General features: G+C 40.8%; 1 protein-coding gene across 1 annotated transcript in view; it reads right to left on the bottom strand.

Annotated features, from left to right (window-relative positions):
- Window positions 1-4,953: 4,953 nt before the first annotated feature.
- Window positions 4,954-22,138, bottom strand: part of LOC120517407 — a 58,566-nt gene continuing 41,381 nt past the window's right edge. Inside the window, exons 21-27 of the mRNA XM_039739725.1 lie at window positions 20,518-20,658; window positions 19,796-19,903; window positions 17,096-17,230; window positions 14,830-14,949; window positions 13,772-13,912; window positions 13,458-13,565; window positions 4,954-5,105 (exon numbers count right to left, since the gene is read on the bottom strand). Coding sequence (XP_039595659.1) covers window positions 4,954-5,105; window positions 13,458-13,565; window positions 13,772-13,912; window positions 14,830-14,949; window positions 17,096-17,230; window positions 19,796-19,903; window positions 20,518-20,658 — 905 coding nt within the window. The remainder of the gene's footprint in view (window positions 5,106-13,457; window positions 13,566-13,771; window positions 13,913-14,829; window positions 14,950-17,095; window positions 17,231-19,795; window positions 19,904-20,517; window positions 20,659-22,138) is intronic.

Below are 22,138 nucleotides of genomic sequence, written 5' to 3'. Positions count from 1 at the left end.
GGCTGAATGGCCTTTTCTCGTCTAGAGTGTTCTAATGTTCTAATGATATAATAATTAGCATTTGTTATTGTTATCATTATATTATAAACCAACATAATAATTACAATCTACAAGGTTATTTATGAATCTGTTAGGTTTATGTCTATATAAAAAAATGCTGTTCCAGGTTATTTCTATGAGCGACATGACACAACTTAACTTTACCAGCAAGTGACACCACAGGCAGTGACTCACTTGATGTGAAAACAGAAAGTCAGACCCCTGCTCCTACAACAAGTCCATTATCTTGTGAGTTCTGCAAATAGCATAGGAAAGTGCTTGCTAACGTGAATAAGCACAAAGATCAGTCATAAAACACAGAAACACAAAGCCTTATTAAGGAAGAGTTACCTTGAGATAAACTGATGTAATAATAATTCTTTGCATTTATATGGCGCTTTTCTCACTACTCAAAGCACTCAGCAATTGCAGGTTAAGGGCCTTGCTCAAGGGCCCAACAGAGCAAAGTCCCTTTTGGCAGTTACGGGATTTGAACCGGCAACCTTCTGATTGCCAGTGCAGATCCCAAGCCTCAGAGCCACCACTCTGCACCAAGGATAATGAGCATTAGTCGAGGTACGGCTGCAATTCTTGAGAGACGATCTACCAGAAATTATTTCAGGGACACGAGTTCAAATCCTGCTCAAGGTACATTGCCGAATGAAAAAAAAAAGCTTTCTCTTCAACGAACGGTGCTTTGAATCCTACATTGCAGTTGTAGTTTGTTTATTTTTCTTTTTTGATTAAACGAAACTGTTTAGTGAATGATTTGTCAAGGAACACACGGACAACAAGCAGAGTTAAAAATCACACTTAAACAAACTGCCTGCCCATTCTATTGAATCATAATTATAACAAATAATAATGCATTTCACTTCCTTATATAGCGCCTTTACTATGGTCTGAGACGGCTGCACAGATAATCAAGAGGGATACAATAAAAATGAAAGCACAATAAGAATGAATAAATAATAGTACACAGCCTTGTGTTTGTATGTATTTATAACATTTGGGAAGTAATATATTCTAGTTGATGCTGACATTTAATTAATTTGAAGTAGGGAAAAATAAATATTTGGGAATATTGCAAAGGGAAATGTTGATATACTTAGCGCAAAATAACTATGTGTTCTAGTAAACAGCATACACACCACTTACATACAGTATATATATATATCATTGTCTGACTATTAAAGGTGTAGGTCTACTTTATAAGCATAATTTATAACATCAATGTTAATATAGAGTATTATTATTATTATTATTCTATATTGGCCTTGATATGAACGATTTGTGAAATTAGTGTTAAGTATTAAAAAAAGCATACCAGTCTCTTGTTTTACAGGTACATATATACACAGTATATATATATAATTTTTACTGCAGTAATTCATTAACAATTATTGGTCTTTATATACCAGAAAGACTTTCCAAGGGTCTTTTGTAGGAAATATGTACACAGAGACGATTTATCATTTTCAGATAAAAATGAACTCGCCCAAACAATGAATTAAAAAAAAAAAAAGTTTTTAAATTGGCAAAGATAAAGTCAAGAAAAAAAACTTTTCACTTTCTATGATTTGTATTTTTATAATTATAGATTACTTCATATTATTATTTTTAAAGCTCTCTCTGTAAAATTAAACTATGATTATACAATTCAATTTTTATTACATTTATACATTATTATATCTGTCTTTACACGTGGTGCACAAATATTTAATAAATGTAATAAACTTAACCAAGAATGTTTAAAAAAATCATTCAAAAAATGTGTAGGTGAATGTAAATATATCTCCACAAACCGACACTCGTGAGTAACATTTTCAGACAGTTCAAAAAGAAATGCAAATCGCAAAGCGTCTGTGTGCCGACTCGAACAAGCTTTTGCAGAATGCATTAACTGACAAAAGGTTGGCCCGCCCTCTCTGAGTTTTGGTAGTCGTGATTCGTCAATTCTTGGTAGCCGAGCGAGCCATCATTGGCCAATTCTTGGTAGGAGAAACGGGCTGTGAATGGTCAATTCTTGGTAGCCGATACGGGCTGCGATTGGCCCGAGCTTTCAATTCTTGGTAGAATCTTGGTAGCGGAGAGCGATCCGATTGGTTCTCGCTACCAAGAATTACCTCGACTCACGGCTGCTCGGGGGCCCATGTATAACTGTCTTCCTGTCATGAGATGACCTGGTTAGTCGCTGGTGTATAGCATCTTATCCTGCCTTCTTCACACACACACTCACCTAATGTGAAGCAGTAGTCCTGACTTCCAGTGCAGTTGACGCGATTCTGGCAGGTCGAGTTGGCATCTGCGCAGCACACCAACCCGTTGTCATTAGCAGGAGTAGTGACTGTAATAAAATCAAGAATCACATCAAAAGAAACAAACCCTTTCAGACATGTTTGTCATCTGCTAACAAACTGTGGTATAAAACAGAAGGATGCCGTGAAGTGTTGAACCTCAACTCAGTCAAGCAGGACTGGTAGCTAGCTCTGGTTTATCTTCACTTTCATGGTGGTCTCCTGGCCTCCTACCTGCATGTTGGGCTACAGGCACACATGAGTCCATTTCCTGCTTTTAATGCTGGCTTCTCTGTCTGGGGCTGACCCCTTTAGGCAGTAGTGGACACTTCCTGCTTGTTCTTATTTCCAGCAGCTGACCAGTCGACTCTCTACAATGGGACTTCTTCTCTGGGGGTCTTTATGTTATGCCTCTAAAGGTCAAGCGAGCACATTCTGTCAAATCACCAGCAGTCTCCTCTCTACTTTAATCTCAAGGTGATGAAGGAGCTGACGTGGTCATTTTCTTCCAAGCTGTGCACAAACTTTATATATAACTAGCCAACCCGCGGCGTACCATACGCCGCATTATCAGGCCGGTTTTTTAATGATTTTTAAGCACAGGGAGAAAATGAACATTTGAAAAATTGGTAATGTAATAAATCAGCAAGAAAAGCAACATTGTAACAATGCACGGAACGAACCAACACAGTAAAACAGTTTGCTATGGTGCATGCGGTCGTGTGTCGTAACCGAAAACTCGTTTTTTAAAGACTACTTACTTCATTGTGTTTTAACCTCAGTTTTAAAGTATTGTTTTGAGGATCCCATGGGATGCCCCTCGCAAACCGTTTAACACGCTGCATATGGTGATTCACCTCCACGAGAAACACGCCTCTATGAACAGTCAACGTGGCTTGAAGGTACCAGGAGTTGGTGGGCGTGGCTCCTTCTGCGGGCGCCATAGGTGTCTTACTTGTCAGTGGCTCAGTGAGTCCACGCCGCTTTCCATGGTTGTCTTGCCTTAGTGAATTATATATATAGATTATTTTATTATTTGTGAGAGTTTCCACAGCTTTTCTTAGTAGTTATTTTTTTTATATTGTTATTTTGATGTAATCAGAGTGACATTTAACAGTTAGAACCTTTTTTGGATGTCATCTTTTTGGGCTATGTATCTTTTCTTCACCTGATTTCTTGCAGCAATGCCATCCGTTGCCACTTACCTAGTGAAATCAACATTTAAACATATAAAACAAATGGAGGTAAAACCTCCAAAGAGCTTGTTCAGCTTGGGCACATCCAGATTATTCCACAGGTTTGGAATTTTCTTGTTTTACTATTTTTTGTCTCTCATTGCGAACGCTGATGATCATCGGTTCTTGTCTCGTTCTTCTTGGTTTTCTGACTCTTCTTGCAGATTCTTCTTATTCTTTAAGCCTCCATGGAGTCCGATTTTGGCTCATAGCACACAACATCTCAGTCTCCAGTGGTTCAGACTTTTCCAAACTTGTAGTTGTGACTCCCATGAATGCAACTCTCTATGCAGGCCTGGCGACTGGACGCTGACCATCCTCTCACTCCAGAGTTCCTCTCTTTGGTCAATGTGGATAAAAGCTTTACACCATTCTAGTCTGTGGCTTTGCACAAGAAGAGCTCATGTGTTGTTATTTCACAAATTAAACAATCTGATGCTTTTGTTAATTGTTATGAGGCTTTATATTGTATTGAGGATGACTTGTGTTCAGTTCTGTGTGTTGTGTTGTATTGACCCCCTTTGTTTGACACCCACTGTACACCAGCCTACCTGATAAGGGGTCTCTCTTTGAACTTCCTTTCAAGAGGTTTCTTCTATTTTTTCCATACAAGGGTGTTTTTTTGGGAGTTTTTCCTCGTCTTCTTAGAGAGTCAAGGCTGGGGGGGGGGGGGTCAAGAAACCCATTGTGGAACTTCTTGTGTGATTTTTGGGATATACAAAAATGAATTGTATTGTATTGTATTGTATTGTATTGTATGAGGCCACAGAGCGTTATGAATTGTGAATTATGTTCATATATCATTGACCATCTCATCAACCACTAGGTGACCAGACACCACAATTTATGATGGTGATATCAACACGTTAGGCATCGCACCAAAGACAGGAACATAATATCTGTGGTCTGAATTATCGTATTGGTATTTAGCCACCATATACATCATATTAGTTCTCCCAGGTGCTCCACCTAGGACTGGCATCTGCTTTAAGCCCACCAGTATGTGTCCCCCCAAGACCCTGAGCTCAATACAGTGGCTCTGATAACAAATGGATAGACAATATACATCACATCACAAGCCAAGGGTCCTCACAAAGAAGCATTGATGACTTTATCCATTCAACCACGTTGGAAACCCACTAAATTGGGAGAATCAGGGTGGTTTCAGAAGAGGTGGAACTTAAAGTAACAGCAATGGGCAGAAGTAGCAGCCAATTGGGATTAGCACGCAAGCATTTGGTTTCTTTATTAAGCATTAAAAGCAACAAATGAAATTAAAACTGAGACCGAATGCAGCATATCCTGTCTTTCCAAATACTTGATCCTGAATTTCACACTCATTCATAAAAGGACTTTTTTGGTCACCGTGTCACACGGTCACTTCATTCAGTGCACTCACCAGGCTCATTGCAGAGGGGTCCCTGACAGCAGTCGATGTGAGAGCTGAGCGGTATGTTCAGGAAGATGCTTGCCCTGAGCGGACTGTCACAGACGCCCTTGGACGTGCAGCCGGCGTACACCTGCTGGCCATTATCTGTTCAAAACAACGACAAACAGAGTCAGATGCTAAACCACAAGAACCTGCCGTTTCACTGCACTGAATAAAAGGCAGACCTTATCTTAGTTTGTGGCTTCTCCAGTACTGACCTTGACAGTGGGGACAAACAGATGACATTAGGGACACAAAGTCTGAAAATCAGTGGAGTGCTGTCATAATAAGAGCTCAGGTGAAGCCTGTGCCTCATGGGGAAGACATGGGGAAGGTGACAAGAGGGAGAGGGTTTGGGAGTGACAAGCTGATTTGCTCCTCTTTGTATCTGCCAGGAAGTACAGAAGCGGCTGAGGAACAGCAACTCCACTTCTAACCCCTCGCCTTCTGCTTTCTCTTGGATAAAACCCACATGACATCAGGGAACAGCTGTCATTTTGGAAGGACCAGGGGCCTCATGCATAACGTCGTTCAAAGAATTCACACTATAACATGGCATACGGACAAAAGTGGAAATGTTCGAACGCACAAAAATCCAGATGCATAAATCTGTGCATTCAGCAACTTCCACGTTCTTCCGCTTCATAAACCCCAGTCAGCGTGAAAAGTAACGCACGTGCACGCGCCTGCTGCCACTCCCAAACTCCTCCCAGAATTACACCTCTTTAAATACGCAACTCAATATAAATAGCCTTTAAGCTCAGCCTTCTGTGAAAAGACATGGGGTAAAGAGAAGAATTTCAGCGAATACCAAGTGGAGGCAAAGAAAAACGTACTATTTGTTGGTTTAAACAGTGGGATAAACAACAAAAGGAAGTTGATCGAGTGACATAGAGTGTCAGAGAAACTCGTAAGCTCAAGTTTACAAAGTTGCACAGTGCCTGAAATAAAAGAGAAGTTGTCAGATATGAAAGTCGCTGTGAAAAGTTGTAGCCCACCGTCTGAGTGTCATATGAAAGCTTACTAGGGTACAAAGTAAAAAAAAATAGGGACACAGTGGGGAAAAAAGCTTGAACTGTCAACTTTAATCATGTAGTTTATTTTGTCATTACAGTAGAACATTATAAACTTCATCTTAAAATCGTTTAATTTACTAGTTTCTCAAATCCCATCGTAAATAAAGTAGCACGTTAAATGCTTTGTTTGGTATGTGTTCTTCTATGTGCTCTATGTGTGAATAACTACGTGCTTAAACGGGTTTTCTCTTACGCCGGCAGGACACAGAATCCATTACAGCCGTGATATTACAGTATTAAAATACTGAGATGTACAATTGATATCATTTTCATGATGATAGGAGTTAAAGCATGTTATTAAAATGGAAACACAGTGGCGCAGTGATTGTTCCTGCCACACGCAAGATGCTTGCTGTGCCGTGCGCGACCTTCGATGACATAATTAATTGCAGCAGTACTGTCTCTTTCAAACTTACTAACCCCCAATTCCTGTCCTTACTTTTCTTTCTCCAAATACCCAATCACCACACAATCAGCTCTGTAATAGACGTTAAGCCATCTATAAACTTAGAACGCAGATTCGTCAGAACTTTTAAGGAACATCAAAATATCTTCATAGTATGTGTTTAATTATTCTATCCATCTATCCTTCCAGTGTCGCGCCAGGCCCAGCAAGAATACAGCGCGAGACAGGAAAATTCCATTAATGGAGCGCCAGCTCGTCGCTAGTCCTGCGACACCGTGTTCTCACATGTGTATTTATTAATAATACAGATTATTTAAATGAAGTTAGAGTTTTATCTGTATAATATAATAAAAATATTTTGTGCATTTCATCTTAAAAATTATATCATCATCATATGTAAATACGTGCTTTATAAAGTGGCTCAGGCTGTGTAATATTACAACTGTACGGTAAGTTTACAGTGAGGTGATTGTAATAATAAGTACAGACAGTTCTACAAGGAGCAGCTGATGGACTGATTGAGTGCGTTTAGAGCTCTTAGGATGAAACTGTTTGTGAACCGCGAGGTCCGTACAGGAAAGGCTCTGAAGCGTTTGCCGTATGAGAGCAGTTCAATAGACAGCATAGCTGAGAAAGCGTGTGCTTGATGCTGTATCCCGATAATTCTCTTTCCAATCAGCTGCTGTAGAGCTGTGATTCACACTCAGATACAGTGATATAAATACTCTGAGTGGTGCAGTGAGAGTAATATGGAAAAAGATGATCTGATGTGGGAACACCTAACAGAAAAAGCTGAAAGAAGAAGAAGAAGGTGCAGTGAGAGTAACAATGCTAAAGCAACTACGGTATTTGGAATAGTTTGAGCATTCTGTGGACCATTATATTGTTACAGGTTAATTATAATCTGATGCATTAGACTAATAAATAATATGCGGTTAATTTCAGTGTATTTGATAAAGCTGCGTCAGGGATGTGGATCTAAAAAAGAAAGGGAAACCACACTGGAACAGTAGCACTGCTTTGATGCTGGGTACCGCCAGTCTGCAAAACAGAGCGCAGAACTTGCGTATGCCAGGGTTTGAGCTACCATGGAAATGTGCGTGGCTTTATGCCAAGTTTAGGTTTTATACATCGCAATATGAACGTGGAAACATTCGAATGCAACATTTTTGTGCATACACACCCTTTATACATGACGCATCTGGAGAGAAGACTCACATCTCTCTGTACCACTGCATCCACTTAACAGTGTCATCTCCAGACAGAGGTGTAGCTTCAGTGACAGACTTTTGTCACCGTCCTGTTCCACTGACAGACTAAAGACATCGTTCCTCCCCCACACTATGCGACTCTTCAATTCCACCCGGGGGAGTAAATGCGAACATTAATTTTATTTTAATTCTTTTCATTTTATTACTATTTAATTTAATATTGTTTCTTTGTATCAGTATACTGCTGCTGGATTATGTAAATTTCCCCTTGGGATTAATAAAGTATCTATCTATCTATCTAATGTTATGACATTATTTAAAATACAACTCATTTAGCCAAAAGGCTCAAAAACAGGGTTGTCCTTTGTGATGCCAGAAACTTTTGTGATTCTCCTGTGTTTCTGTTAACACCACGTCTAGGATTCTGTAACTGCCAGCCGGTGACGTCAAGTGTTGGCTGCCATCCTATCACCTCACAGATGCATTCAGTCATGTGGAGCCAACAGGAAGTACTGCCATGATTTAGCCAGGGTACCTCACCTCAGCTTATATTTAGATTTCTTTGATCTGTCTTTTTCATTCATTTTTCAGTTCTTTTCATTGTTATGATGTTTTCAATTGATGTTATTCTTTCCAGTTATAATTTAGTAGATGTTTTTAATGTATTATTGTGTTTGTTATGTTTAACCCTACTTTTTATGTCTTTTTAATGTGATTATGCTCCTAATGTTTTCGGGGTTTACCCCCAAGAGGTAGGACCACCATGTCCATCACTGCTTGGGCCCGTCCCCATCCCATAAAGGAAGTCGGAGCAGTGAGTCCTGTGCGGTTCATTGAATGCGTGCTCTGCTGAAGTTTGGTGGCCTTATCATAAGTGTTGATTTTGTTTGATTTTGATTACTAACACTCGATTTTCTCTGCTCAGGTTATTGGATCCTTCTTATGGATTGTGTTTTCAGGACATTGCTTAGGGCTGAACTTCTTTTGCTTTCTTAAAGTTCTTGTGGCACATGTCACTTTACCAGTCGGAGCTGACATGGTTCTCCCTTTGATGAAGCTTATTTCAAGTTACTAAAACTCTACTGGGATTTTTGAATTTTAAAAACCTTTTTTCCTATATCTCATTTGCTAGACAGTCAGATTGCCTGGGAGCGAGCCTTACCTGGCGAGGTGAGCAGGAGTCGGGCCTGCTTTTTGGCTCCATTTTGGAGCCCTTACACCCTTCTGCCATTTTTGTGTATGTAATGTCACAACAAGTAGCAATTGACATAACTGGCACCGCGCTGTCTTTGACACCTGAGTAACTAACAAGCTTAATCTGGGAGGGCATTTTGGAATATTTTTGTATTGGCATCTTTGGGCACATCAGACAACAAATAGAATACACGCTGACACAGGAAAAAGTCGCAATCTCCACAGCCAATGAAGGGGGAAGATGAGTCTGCACACCGCACATGTATACATGAATTTAAATTACTTCATACACAAGAATATGTTAAGTTGTTGATGCTGCACTGCGCCTAAAAACATTAAAGTATATGACATGATACCATAAAGACATAGCAACATGTAGGAGAGCAACCAAGGGCATCATGGGACATAAAGGCCTGTCTAGCTTTGAAGGTTTCACTGAATGAAACCTCTTTAGTCTGAGCAGGGAAGGTTTTTGTAAATCAGACTTAGTAACGCACGTGCGCGCCTGCTGCCACTCCCAAACTCCTCCCAGAATTACACCTCTTTAAATACGCAACTCAATATAAATAGCCTTTAAGCTCAGCCTTCTGTGAAAAGACATGGGGTAAAGAGAAGAATTTCAGCGAATACCAAGTGGAGGCAAAGAAAAACGTACTATTTGTTGGTTTAAACAGTGGGATAAACAACAAAAGGAAGTTGATCGAGTGACATAGAGTGTCAGAGAAACTCGTAAGCTCAAGTTTACAAAGTTGCACAGTGCCTGAAATAAAAGAGAAGTTGTCAGATATGAAAGTCGCTGTGAAAAGTTGTAGCCCACCGTCTGAGTGTCATATGAAAGCTTACTAGGGTACAAAGTAAAAAAAAATAGGGACACAGTGGGGAAAAAAGCTTGAACTGTCAACTTTAATCATGTAGTTTATTTTGTCATTACAGTAGAACATTATAAACTTCATCTTAAAATCGTTTAATTTACTAGTTTCTCAAATCCCATCGTAAATAAAGTAGCACGTTAAATGCTTTGTTTGGTATGTGTTCTTCTATGTGCTCTATGTGTGAATAACTACGTGCTTCTTAAACGGGTTTTCTCTTACGCCAGCAGGACACAGAATCCATTACAGCCGTGATATTACAGTATTAAAATACTGAGATGTACAATTGATATCATTTTCATGATGATAGGAGTTAAAGCATGTTATTAAAATGGAAACACAGTGGCGCAGTGATTGTTCCTGCCACACGCAAGATGCTTGCTGTGCCGTGCGACCTTCGATGACATAATTAATTGCAGCAGTACTGTCTCTTTCAAACTTACTAACCCCCAATTCCTGTCCTTACTTTTCTTTCTCCAAATACCCAATCACCACACAATCAGCTCTGTAATAGACCGTTAAGCCATCTATAAACTTAGAACGCAGATTCGTCAGAACTTTTAAGGAACATCAAAATATCTTCATAGTATGTGTTTAATTATTCTATCCATCTATCCTTCCAGTGTCGCGCCAGGCCCAGCAAGAATACAGCGCGAGACAGGAAAATTCCATTAATGGAGCGCCAGCTCGTCGCTAGTCCTGCGACACCGTGTCCTCACATGTGTATTTATTAACAATACAGATTATTTAAATGAAGTTAGAGTTTTATCTGTATAATATAATAAAAATATTTTGTGCATTTCATCTTAAAAATTATATCATCATCATATGTAAATACGTGCTTTATAAAGTGGCTCAGGCTGTGTAATATTACAACTGTACGGTAAGTTTACAGTGAGGTGATTGTAATAATAAGTACAGACAGTTCTACAAGGAGCAGCTGATGGACTGATTGAGTGCGTTTAGAGCTCTTAGGATGAAACTGTTTGTGAACCGCGAGGTCCGTACAGGAAAGGCTCTGAAGCGTTTGCCGTATGAGAGCAGTTCAATAGACAGCATAGCTGAGAAAGCGTGTGCTTGATGCTGTATCCCGATAATTCTCTTTCCAATCAGCTGCTGTAGAGCTGTGATTCACACTCAGATACAGTGATATAAATACTCTGAGTGGTGCAGTGAGAGTAATATGGAAAAAGATGATCTGATGTGGGAACACCTAACAGAAAAAGCTGAAAGAAGAAGAAGAAGGTGCAGTGAGAGTAACAATGCTAAAGCAACTACGGTATTTGGAATAGTTTGAGCATTCTGTGGACCATTATATTGTTACAGGTTAATTATAATCTGATGCATTAGACTAATAAATAATATGCGGTTAATTTCAGTGTATTTGATAAAGCTGCGTCAGGGATGTGGATCTAAAAAAGAAAGGGAAACCACACTGGAACAGTAGCACTGCTTTGATGCTGGGTACCGCCAGTCTGCAAAACAGAGCGCAGAACTTGCGTATGCCAGGGTTTGAGCTACCATGGAAATGTGCGTGGCTTTATGCCAAGTTTAGGTTTTATACATCGCAATATGAACGTGGAAACATTCAATGCAACATTTTTGTGCATACACACCCTTTATACATGACGCATCTGGAGAGAAGACTCACATCTCTCTGTACCACTGCATCCACTTAACAGTGTCATCTCCAGACAGAGGTGTAGCTTCAGTGACAGACTTTTGTCACCGTCCTGTTCCACTGACAGACTAAAGACATCGTTCCTCCCCCACACTATGCGACTCTTCAATTCCACCCGGGGGAGTAAATGCGAACATTAATTTTATTTTAATTCTTTTCATTTTTATTACTATTTAATTTAATATTGTTTCTTTGTATCAGTATACTGCTGCTGGATTATGTAAATTTCCCCTTGGGATTAATAAAGTATCTATCTATCTATCTAATGTTATGACATTATTTAAAATACAACTCATTTAGCCAAAAGGCTCAAAAACAGGGTTGTCCTTTGTGATGCCAGAAACTTTTGTGATTCTCCTGTGTTTCTGTTAACACCACGTCTAGGATTCTGTAACTGCCAGCCGGTGACGTCAAGTGTTGGCTGCCATCCTATCACCTCACAGATGCATTCAGTCATGTGGAGCCAACAGGAAGTACTGCCATGATTTAGCCAGGGTACCTCACCTCAGCTTATATTTAGATTTCTTTGATCTGTCTTTTTCATTCATTTTTCAGTTCTTTTCATTGTTATGATGTTTTCAATTGATGTTATTCTTTCCAGTTATAATTTAGTAGATGTTTTTAATGTATTATTGTGTTTGTTATGTTTAACCCTACTTTTTATGTCTTTTTAATGTGATTATGCTCCTAATGTTTTCGGGGTTTACCCCCAAGAGGTAGGACCACCATGTCCATCACTGCTTGGGCCCGTCCCCATCCCATAAAGGAAGTCGGAGCAGTGAGTCCTGTGCGGTTCATTGAATGCGTGCTCTGCTGAAGTTTGGTGGCCTTATCATAAGTGTTGATTTTGTTTGATTTTGATTACTAACACTCGATTTTCTCTGCTCAGGTTATTGGATCCTTCTTATGGATTGTGTTTTCAGGACATTGCTTAGGGCTGAACTTCTTTTGCTTTCTTAAAGTTCTTGTGGCACATGTCACTTTACCAGTCGGAGCTGACATGGTTCTCCCTTTGATGAAGCTTATTTCAAGTTACTAAAACTCTACTGGGATTTTTGAATTTTAAAAACCTTTTTTCCTATATCTCATTTGCTAGACAGTCAGATTGCCTGGGAGCGAGCCTTACCTGGCGAGGTGAGCAGGGAGTCGGGCCTGCTTTTTGGCTCCATTTTGGAGCCCTTACACCCTTCTGCCATTTTTGTGTATGTAATGTCACAACAAGTAGCAATTGACATAACTGGCACCGCGCTGTCTTTGACACCTGAGTAACTAACAAGCTTAATCTGGGAGGGGCATTTTGGAATATTTTTGTATTGGCATCTTTGGGCACATCAGACAACAAATAGAATACACGCTGACACAGGAAAAAGTCGCAATCTCCACAGCCAATGAAGGGGGAAGATGAGTCTGCACACCGCACATGTATACATGAATTTAAATTACTTCATACACAAGAATACGTTAAGTTGTTGATGCTGCACTGCGCCTAAAAACATTAAAGTATATGACATGATACCATAAAGACATAGCAACATGTAGGAGAGCAACCAAGGGCATCATGGGACATAAAGGCCTGTCTAGCTTTGAAGGTTTCACTGAATGAAACCTCTTTAGTCTGAGCAGGGAAGGTTTTTGTAAATCAGACTTTCTCAGCTAAACAGTGAATCATGAAGTCAGTAACACTGGTGGAAGTTAATCAGAAATACATTTATGAGCAAAGCCAGGCAGCACTTCCTTACGCAGAGACTTGCGAGAATCTACAACAAACTAGTGAGTTATGGAAATGAACAAGAAGCCTTCACATCTTCTAAAATGTATTTGGAGGAGTTATGGGACAACTGTGTTTCCAAAGATAATGTTCATATTTGGTTCTTCACTGCTAACAAACTATGTTCTCACTTTATTTTTTAAAACAGTTATAATAAGGATGTTGTAAAGTTGAATATGAAATAAGATCTGCAGCCATGTAGTTTATGAATACTGAAGCTGCATGTCTGTTTGGGACGCCACTCATATTCACCTGAAATGAAGCAGTGGTCTTGAATGCCGGTGCAGTTCATGGAGTTTTGGCAAGTCCTGTCCATTCCAGCGCAGCATACCAGTCCATTTGGATCACTAGAAATATTAGCTGTGAATTGAAGACAATGAATAAATTAAAATGGAATTGTGGGACTGAGAATCCTTTGCATTCTGTCAGCTAAAACCAGAAACATCTCCAAGGTATTGCTATTTAACTCTCCTAAAATATTAAATTTATATTTGGTTCATAATTTCAAGTTTTATTTACAGATGTCCTCCAAATTAAAGCTCTAAAGTCTCTAGGATTTCTTTCACCTTTTTCTACATTGCATAGACTGGAGTTGCAGCACCAGGAGCTCCAGCTATTACTTCCATGGCCGTAGTCAATTGACAGACTCCAGTTACAGGTCTGCGTGGGAATGCAGCCCGCATTAAAAATGGTGTAGTTGGTCCAGACTGCAGAAAGAAAACAAACAAATGAAGAGCTTGAAAACGGTGAAGATACGATAAGCTGAGTAATTGACACAGTGAAAAGACCGTATTAAGGCTTAAAAGGGCAGCTGGGCATTCATGTACATGATTGGCACGTAAAAGAACATAAGAAATAAAATACAAGAGAGAATAACAGCATCCATCACCGATGTTTCAGACAGTAACACTCATCTAAATCTCTTTGTCATTACATGCAAGTGACACACCCGGGATGCAAAACTCTGGTCTCCTTACTGTGTGCCTCCGTGCCCCCCACTTAAGCATTAGAGGGTGGTCTCTGCTCCAGGAAGTCACACAGCATGATCGAGGAGCGGGAGGACACAGGGCTGCCACCTAATTCATGGTCTACTACTTACCACAAAAAATCCCCCTAAAAACATCAACAAGGCAAACAGCTTAAGCGAGCGGCAGTGCAACCCTTGGCACACCAGGCCGAACCTGCACCCTGCTTTTGTGTTTTCTTATTGTTTTCAATGTCTTATTTTGTAACGTTTCTAAACATTCAACATACTATAACATCATGTGTTTCATACTTAAGTGCAGTGAAGTACAAACTAGCATGCATCTCAATGTAATTCCTCCAAAACCGAAACAGCTGATTTCTGTTGTGATGAACGGTGCTTGGCATCTTTAGGATGTTTGCCTGATTTTATTGTAGTTGTTCTGCTGTTTATTTCTTTTAATGTTTAAATACAAATGTGGAATGAACATTTTATAGTTCTGAAGCTCAATAACACATAGAAAAGATGTAATTATAGAGAAAGCTCTAGCCTCACCATTTCTGAGAACAGAAGAGCGGCCCGAGCGTAGAACTCATTACCTCAAGTTACCCAACCATGGGCCGCATGAAGCGCAGGCATCACGGTGTAACGGGTACTCACCCATGTTATAGGATCCCACCAGCACTCCACAAGCAGACGACTGTGAGCTGCACAGGGTGACGTTGTTTTGGCACTCGTCACAGGAACGGCTGTAGCATTCGTTGTAAATCAGAAAGGCATCTAAAATGTGAACATTCAAGCAATTTTGATGAACACAGGTCACTCAGCCCAACAAGCCTGCCAGTCCTATTCATCTAATTTCTTCAAAAATGACATCAAGGTGCCTACTGAAAGACAGCAATGTCCACTACATTACTTGGATGGGTATGACATGATCCCGTGGTTCTCTGTGTGATGAAGAACTTTCTAACATTTATGCAAAATTTGCCCTTAAGAAGTTTCCAGCTGTGCCCCTACCCGCTGTACTAATTTTCTCCATTTGTTTACTTTCAAGGCAGGTGTTGACAACAGTCAGAAGAAAAATCACCTAGAATGTATTATATAATAATTTTATCTACTAGTTGGAAGCAAAGACGATGAACTAAAGATGACTCACCATTCATTTTCATTACAGTATGGTGTCAAATGCTTGGACTTTCTCTACTGCTGCTTTGTCTTTTTTATAATCTGGAGACCAACTGACTGGAAAACCGGACTTGTCTTCCCTATCTGGAAAGGGAAGGCTGATCGCCTGGATTGTGGCAACTACAGGGGGATAACACTGCTCTCTGTGCCAGGTAAGGTCCTTGCTAGGGTCATCCTCAATAAGCTCCAGCGACTGGAACAGTCTGGTTGTACGTGTAAGAAGTCTACCAATGTCCAAATCCTGGCACTGAGGGTTCTCATCGAGCACAAAAGCGTTTTACTCAATTGATCGAGACCTGTGAGACATCCTGAGATTTTACAGGATCCCCCTGAAGTGCCTGGATATCATGGCTGGCCTGTGCACTGGTACTGTGAGTGCTGTGCAGAGTGGAGGCAGAACCTTTGCGTTTTCCTCTGTTCTTTCTGTGGTAAGTGAGGTGTCTGTTCTGCTCCTTCTCTTTTCAATGCTTGCATGGACTCGGTGTTGGGCAAGGTCGTGGGGTCCAGCAGCTGTGGGGCATCTGTTGGTGAAGAAAGATTCACTGATCTTGACTTTGCCAATGATGCTGTGATCTTCGCGGAGACAATGGAGGCTCTGATCGAGGAGTCTGAGTGTCTGGGCTTGTGAGGGTCCTGATAGGAACCAAGAGCCAAACCTTTAATGACCTCCTTGGCACAGCCATCAGCAGTGTGTCTGTCTGTGGAGAGAGTGTCGACCTCATCGAGAGGTTTACTTACCTCAGTAGTGACATTCAGGTCTCTTGTGAATCATCCTATGAAGTCAGTAGACAGTATCCCGATATCTTTGCTGAAGGACGGACTTTTTAGAATCCTGCTGCTTCCTATTTTACTATATGGTTACAAGTCATGTTTGCTATCCAGTGACCTGTGCCAAAGACTGGACTCTTTTGGTATTGTGCCTTTTCAGAGAATCCTTGGGTACCGCTGGTTTGACTTTGTGTTTGTGCATTGTCAGCTCGCAGGATCCTTATTGTTGAGGACCAAAGCGGATGGATCAGGCCAAGGGGACTCCCACGTAAAACTTGCTGCCAAATGGGATCCAGAGCTGTTTCAACATGTGGTGATGTGGCAACGTGCTGTGCCAGTGTGAGCTCCACAACCTGACCTGAACTGAACTGGAGATCAAACATGCACACAGTACTCCAGGTGAGGCCTCATGACTGAGTTTTATAGCTTAAATGTGAGCTCCTCTGACTTGTACTGCACACACTGGTGGCACTAAATAGCCAGTCATCCTATTCTCATTCACTCTGACCTACTGCTTCAATATTGACCAGACCAGTGTGACCCCCTGAACAACTCACCATCGCTGAGTAACCCTAAACTCTCCCTCAGAGTTCATTCTCATTAGAAACTGACGCACACAATTCTGAATGAAAAGGTAGGCACAGTTGACAGTTCACCTGACAAACTCAGTTTTATGTCTGAAGACAGCAGACGCCATAAGGACGATTAATACATTATTTAAACTCTTTCTAAATCAATTCTGTTTTAGATAATTAAATGCAGGCTTGGCTTATATTTTTGCTCCTCTGGCATCTGAAGGATTCCATTACTGAATTATGAAACTTCAGGCAATGCATTTAGTGAGAACACACTCCACACCAGCGGATGGAAAATCTCTTATGTCTCAATGTCATCCTTGATAATCACTTCTTATTTTTAAAATAATTGCAATTATAAACCACAGAGTCTAGTAAGCATGAACGGGGTGACCTACTTGGGTTGTTGCAGAGGTGGCCTTCACAGCACTGCATCTGCGGGCTCAGGCTCATCTGTAAAACTGCACTTGCATTTACGGGATCTGCGCAGACACTCTTTGAAGAGCACCCTCTGGAGATGATTCCACCGATGTCTGTATGTAAAGAGAAGAGGAGACATTTCATGGATAAGACAAAGTGTAGCCTGTGTGACTCCGGTTGCAGGATTCTTTCTCGTCTGCACCATTTTATGTACAATGGCGTACTCATTGTCTGTTGTTAGTTTTGCTCAACTGCTGCTAATCGGTGAGCGTCACACAATCTTGAACTTGCATTTAAGTAAAGGCTGTGGTACTTCTATGGGACGGTCACCTGTTATGTGTTCAGGCACATGTCGCACACACAGCTTGAGTCTGCTTCTCTGTGCAGTGTGGACTTTAGGAGATGGTTTGAGTTGATACAGAACTGAAGTCACACAGGCAGGTCAGGCTGTGATGTTGTCAGGTAAAGCTAATTTAAGGACTAAACTAGAAGTGACATTGAAAAACCAACACAAGGAAAGGAGTGCCCATGAAGAGACACGGGGCCGATAAAGATCTTCTTCAATTAGGGAAGCAAACGTCATGAGATAGCCAAGCAACCAAAAACAGATGACAACAACAAGAACGGCATTGCATGAAGCTAAGCAGGTATTTGCCATGTTGAGGTCCTAGAGTGACCTTATTGTCCCCTTTATGTAGACCTTAACAAAATGTCCCCAGATACCTGTTGTATCCCACATGCATTACACCACCTTTTATATCTTTGACCTCCAAAGAGCAGACAGGAGTTAATTTATTTAACGTTTATAGAAAATATCAGCAGAGTTCAAATGTGAGTGTTAGCAAATGTATTATGCATAATATAACCTGGCATAAGTGCCAAAGAGGATGGATGGACTTCCTGACTGGGATGGAGGGGAACTTCTTGGATGGCAGGAGTGGAGACAAAACCCAGGAAAGACTCCAAGTTGGGAAGCAAGAAAATTGTATGGACTGGGGTAGGTGGTAGATGCCAGGAGCAGTTCATTCACCCACATGATAGGTGGCAGTGTTCCTCTGGACTGAACCCAGTTAGAACACTCGCAGGGTGGCATGGGTCCTTGGGTGCTGCCTGAGGGCATAGAGGGGTAGAAGTGCCCTGGTTTCCACACAACTTAGAAGTTCTCCGGACAACCAGTGCAGTGACAAGGGAAGCAGTCCTGGGTCTGATTTAAAAGACGCCTGCAGCCTCACCTCAGTGACTGTGACTGTGATCATTGGTAAAGGTCTTGGGGAGAAATCAGCATCCTTTATTTTTACCCGGAGTTGTGTTGGGTGGCATTGTGTCTGTGGTTTGGAGCTTAGTGGCTCCCCCTTGTGGTTACACTGCATAATAATCAGTTCATCTTGTTAGACTGCCAGGTGGTTTGCTCTTGGTCTTTGCTTCTGCACGACCTTTGAATACGGCCACCGAGAGAGGTTCAGGTGCTCTTTTCCTCCTCTATGGTTGTAAAATGGTGGGAAGAGAGATAGAGAGGCAGAGAGATAAAACTTGTACCAAGTGTTTGGTGCCCTGTGACACATCATGGACCAATGGGGCATTGTGGTACAGAGTAATCCTCCTGATTCAGTGACGAATCCTAATCAACACACAGAAAGCCAACTGCCTACTTTCTGCCAGTTCTTGTTTCAGTGTGACTCCATTCCATCTCTAGGCGGACTTCAGTGACCTTGCACCTCATGCCATCTGGCCAGTTTCAGCGGTTTACTTGTGCCTTCCTGGGTTGTCCTGCACAGAGCTGTTAATAAAACTCAACTATGAAGCTCTATGATCGCTGAAGACCTCCAACCACCCACTACACAGTACAATCTCAAAGAGACACTTTAACAGAATAAGTTCTTAACAGTGACAATAGTCCTGACCCTCACAGGCGGGCTAGAAGACAAAACATGCATGTTGGGTTTTCCTGTGAATGTTAATATCTTGAAATGTGTTACTAAGTGACATAAAGATGTCATTGTCATCGTTATGTTGAGACTGGATGTGGCCTCTTTCAGATAGCGGGCTGTGTCAAGTGCTTTGGTGGTAGACGCTTTCATTTCCACACACCTCCTCATCGCAGATCTCTGTGTGTTTGTGTTGGGTATCCTGTTACCAGGCTGGCATCATGTAAACACACTGATGGAGCAGCCCTGGAGGAGACAAGGCCAGGATCTTACGCAGTTGTATTTCAACATAAATGAGCACTTCATAAAGTTCTGATACCACAACAAGCAAACACCAAATGACAAAGTGGGGTTAGGGTAGTAACATGAAGAGGTGGTCTCTCAAAATGAAGGACTGTGTGCACTTTAAGCCAGGATGAAACCAAATTAAACACATCTTCATGTTCTTGTCAGTATGAAACATCCATTGTTTACAACATGGTGACAACGCTCATCTTGACACCAACCACTGATATTGAGCCTTTCATTCCATTTGCTCAAATTACTAAAGAGGAACAAACTTGAAAACACACTGCAGCTTGTCTTCCTGATCAGAAAGTCAAATCTAAGAATAAGATCACAATAATTAATTATAAATCTGGCGATCATATTATCGTTTTGTATGTTTAACAAACCATGAAGTGCTGTCCACATCTCCTAACAGGTCTGAATGTGAAACTCATTCTGTGAACGACACAGCAGACCCCTTATTACCTGAGGTGAAGCATTGGTCCTGGACGCCCAGGCAGTTGACGGTACTCTGACAGAAGTCGTCATTCCCTCCACAGCACACCAGTCCGTTTGGAATGCCAGGCATGTCAGCTGTTAAGATTGAAGGACACATGTGACCCATAAGAACACAGAATATTAAAAATTAAACAAACAAGAGGAGGCCATTCAGTCCTTTTGTTGCTTCTTTATTTAGCTGAAAGCAAAGCTCTAAGCTAAGTATTTTATTATTAGGCTGACATCTTTATCTTATCCAAGGCAACCAGCAACATCTGAGATTCAACTGGTTCCATTTTGTTTGTGATTTCTAATTGGAGCACAGGCAGGTGAAGAGACTTATTTGTGGTCAGACAGAATCTGTAGAGGGGTCTGAACACCCAAACTCAAGGTTTGAAGTCCAAGTCCAAGTCCACTATGCCACATGGCCTGTCCCCAAAACATACAGCAGCTGGCTGTGAAAATGTCTGTCAGCGTCAGGGACTTTCACTGAGACTGTTGGGGATTGTTGGCCAGGTTGACCACCCACCTGTCCATCTTTTGAACTTGATTATTTCACTTCACTAATAGGAAAAGCTGGGGTCTGATTTGGCAATGGAGGCTGCAGGACGTAGCCCTGGACACACACAAGTCCATCCCAGAGTAGAACTTGCAACATATGTAAAGTTAAGACAAATAGGATTGTGGACAAGTGCCGCTTGAACTCTTACCATTTTCAGTGTTGCAGACATCGGTTGAGCAGCACTGTGAGACCCAGGTGCTCGTCTGTAATCCAGAATTAATGGACAACGTAAGATTGCACTTCTCTGGAGTTGAACAATGCCGGACAAAAGTGTTGAAGGTGGCTACGTCTGGGGAGGAGAGAAGGATGAAATCAGAAATCAGAGTTACTTTTTTACTAGCATGTGAAACATACCACAGAAATGAATAAGTAAAAAACCAAAAACTTGGTAACATCCCTTCTTAACACTCAAACCATTCAGAAGTGCAAGGGAGTGAGCGGCAGAGCAGAGAGATCAGCCTGACGTCACACAGAAACGCTCCAAGGTCGCCTACAAGCAGTCCCCATTAGGGGTTAGGGTGAGGGTTGAGTGTCCTTATTGGTCACTGATGGAGAAATGGCAAGTGGCTGCATCCAAATTAAATAGTCAATTCAATTTTATGTTGGATCCAAACTTAATAGTTTAAGATTTTTTTTAAATATAATGTAATCTGTTTTTGTTATCACATTTATTTCTATATCAGTAAGGGTCAGGTTATCGGACACTTCACTGATTTTAAAGTTTTATTGTGTTATTTAGCAATTCTATTACATACACTTTAAATCTTATTTTAAAGTAATTCCAGCAGCATTAATTAAAGACTTTTAGAGTATTTTAGAATTTATTGTGGTCTTTTATAATTTTAGTGCATTGTTTTACCTGCTGGAATAAAGACAGTTAAGTTAAAACATATGTTTGATGAGTGTGCCCATGTCTCCTTGTCCCAAATCTGAGAACTTGGCAGTCACTGTGAGACATAAGTCGATAACAGAGAGCAGATTCATGGACTGAGGCCAACACCTCCAGTCACCTCCAGTCACGAGACACATTTACACGAACATCTACAGCTTCTCAACCTCCACAGGCCCAACTATTCTGTGACGGGTGAGACACAGTTCTCCTACTTTGTCGATGACCCGTATTTCCATCTTCTACATTATCTTCTAGAAGAGTGGTTTCCAAACTCAGTCCTGGAGATGCCCTGTGGCTGCGGGTTTTTGTTCCAACCAACTTTGGTTCTTCATTGGACTCTTAGCGTAATTAAGTCATCATTTCCCAATTTCTGTGTTTTGGAGTCAATGTAGAAATTACAAACTAAGTTTGGTAGATTTTTTTTATTAAAATGTAATAAGCAGTTATATAGAAAATTACAGATTTTTTTTAGTTGTTAACAGTATTTTCATCCTAATTCTCATTCTGCTTTTTAGGGTGTTCTGGTTATTTAACTGATTATTTTACTAATTGGCGAGTCTGACGTTGAAGTTATTGCAGCTTTCATCATCCCGGGTGTCTGCTGTGCTGGTTGCTAATTGTCACTATTAGAGTTAAATGAAGGGAGCAAACTACACGGGAAAAGGGGAAAATTAATAAGAATACAACAAAAGAGAGTTAAACATTTATAGCTTTAGAAGAAAATAGAAATATTTCTAAATGTCTTATAAATGTAAAAAAACGTACTGTTGTGTTTTTCTGAATGCAGAATAAGAGAAGAGAAAAAAGAGCAGCTAATTTAATGAGATCAGCTGTTATCTTTAGCAATTATTATCACTGATTGTGAATCTGCTTGGAA

This window comes from Polypterus senegalus, chromosome 1, assembly GCF_016835505.1.
Source record: "Polypterus senegalus isolate Bchr_013 chromosome 1, ASM1683550v1, whole genome shotgun sequence".
Classification (NCBI taxonomy): Eukaryota; Metazoa; Chordata; class Cladistia; order Polypteriformes; family Polypteridae; genus Polypterus; species Polypterus senegalus.
The sequence above is the reverse complement of the archived record's forward strand: the minus strand, read 5'-3'. Positions and strand labels throughout refer to the sequence as shown.